This window comes from Moschus berezovskii, chromosome 6 (genome assembly GCF_049115385.1).
Source record: "Moschus berezovskii isolate FMDL1 chromosome 6, NW_MosBer_1.0, whole genome shotgun sequence".
Classification (NCBI taxonomy): Eukaryota; Metazoa; Chordata; class Mammalia; order Artiodactyla; family Moschidae; genus Moschus; species Moschus berezovskii.
In genome coordinates this window covers 62912885-62915237 of record NC_142465.1, presented here as the reverse complement: position 1 = coordinate 62915237, position 2353 = coordinate 62912885, and the positions used below count along the sequence as shown (strand labels likewise).

The following is a 2353-nucleotide window of genomic DNA, read 5'->3' as shown; positions in this document are numbered from 1 at the left end:
AATAAATTGTAAGGAACTCACACAACTCAATAGCGAAGTAAAACAAAACAAAACCAAAAAAAAATAATAAATTTATTTTTTTAAAAAAGGAGTTCTTGGGTAGTCAACTTCTGTCCAATAGAAAAACTCATTTAAGTCAAAATGACAGGGAAAAAAAGGCATTTGAACCAATTCAACAAGAAAAGCTTAGGCTCTCCCAAAGTTTTCTGAGCTCCTCTTCCATTCTCATCACTGATTTCTTTCCTTTGTAGGTAGCAAAGGGTAGCAATGAAAAACCAAACCTATATAACAGAATTCATTCTGCTGGGACTAACAGACATCCCAGAGCTTCAGTCTGTAATCTTCATACTTCTCTTCTTCACCTATGTATTCAGCATTATTGGAAACCTGACGATCATCACCCTCACACTACTGGACTCCCACCTCCACATGCCCATGTATTTCTTCCTCTGGAACTTCTCCTTCTTAGAAATTTCCTTTACAACAACTTTTACTCCTAGGCTACTGTTCAGCATATCAACTGGAAACAAGAGCATCAGCTTTGCTGGCTGCTTCACTCAGTATTTCTTTGCCATATTCCTGGGGGCCACAGAGTTTTACCTTCTGGCTGCCATGTCCTATGACCGCTATGTGGCCATATGCAAACCTCTACATTACATGACCATGATGAACAACAGAGTCTGCATCCAGCTGATCCTCTGCTCCTGGCTTGGTGGATTTCTCATCATTTTATCCCCAATCATCCTGACCAGTCAACTGGACTTCTGTGCCTCCAATGTCCTGAATCATTATTATTGTGACTATGGACCCCTCATAGAAATATCTTGCTCAGACACAAGACTCCTGGAGCTGGTTGACTTCATCTTAGCAGTTGTGACATTGGTGCTTACCCTGATGCTGGTGATTCTCTCTTACACAAACATCATCCAGACTGTTCTGAAGATCCCCTCTGCTCAGCAAAGGAAGAAAGCCTTTTCCACATGTTCATCCCACATGGTTGTCATCTCCCTCTCTTACGACAGCTGCATCTTCATGTACATAAAACCCTCAGCTAAAGAAGGAGTTGCCTTCAATAAGGGAGTAGCTGTGCTCAATACCTCAATTGCCCCTTTATTGAACCCATTCATTTATACTCTGAGGAATGAACAAGTAAAACAAGCCTTCAAAAATGTGGCCAGAAAGATTGTGAATCTTCAATGAATGTAAAGGCCTTGAACTAAAACAGAATCTGAATAATATTTATAAAGTTCTTCTCAAGGATAACTTCTTCAACCCTCTTCTTATTAAAGCAGTATCTCATGGGACTTCCCTGTTGTCCATTGGCTAAGATTCCACACTCCCAAAACAGGGGGCTTGGGTTCAATTTCTGGTCAGGGAACTACTTCTCACATGCCACAACTGAGACTCGAACTAGAACTAGACTCTGAGGTTTCGGATTCTGTTATAATAACGTACCACAATCACATCATGCAGGGGTACCCATCAGAACTGCCACAACTCCATAAAATATTTTAGTTGTTGTTCAGTCTCTAAGTCATGTCCAACTCTTTCTGACCCCATGGACTGCAGCATGCCAGGCTCCTCTGTCCTCCACTATCTCCCAGAGTTTGCTCAAATTCAGGTCCACTTATTCAGTGATGCTATCTAAACTATCTCATCCTCTACCACCACCTTCTCCTTTTGTCTTTCAGTCAGGGTCTTTTCCAATGAGTCAGCTCTTCCCATCAGGTGGCCAAAGTATTGGAGCTTCAGCTTCAGCATCAGTTCTTCCAATTAATATTTGGGTTGATTTCCTTTAAGATTGACTGGTTTGACCTCTTTGCAGTTCAAGGGATTCTCAAGAACCTTCTCCAGCACCAGTTTGAAAGCATCAATTCTTCAGCACTCACGCTTCTTCATGGTCCAACTCACACATTCTTACATGACTACTGGAAAGAACATAGCTTCGAGTACGTGAACTTTTGTCAACAAAGTAATGTCTCTGCTTTTTAATACACTGTCTAGGTTGGTCATGGCTTTGCTTCCAAGGAGCAAGTGTCTTTTAATTTCATGGCTGCAGTCACCATCCACAGTGATTTTGGAGCCCAAGTTTGAAGCTATCACTGTTTCCATTTTTTCCTCATCTATTTGCCATGAAGTGATGGGACCAGGTGCCATGATCTTAGTTTCTTGAATGTTGAATTTAAGCCAGTTTTTTCACTCTACTCTTTCCACATTCATCCAGAAGCTCTTTAGTTCCTCTTCACTTTCTGCCATTAGAGTGGTACCATCTGCATATCCGAAGTTATTGATACTTCTCCCAGCAATCTTGATTCCAGTTTGTGATTTACCGGCCTGGCATTTTGCATGATTT

General features: G+C 41.3%; 1 protein-coding gene across 1 annotated transcript; it reads left to right on the top strand.

Annotated features, from left to right (window-relative positions):
• Positions 1-267: 267 nt before the first annotated feature.
• On the top strand, positions 268-1200 carry LOC129536317 (olfactory receptor 6C4-like). The gene has a single exon (XM_055395153.2). The coding sequence runs from the start codon at positions 268-270 to the stop codon at positions 1198-1200; it is 933 nt and encodes a 310-aa protein (XP_055251128.2).
• The last annotated feature ends 1153 nt before the right edge of the window (positions 1201-2353 follow it).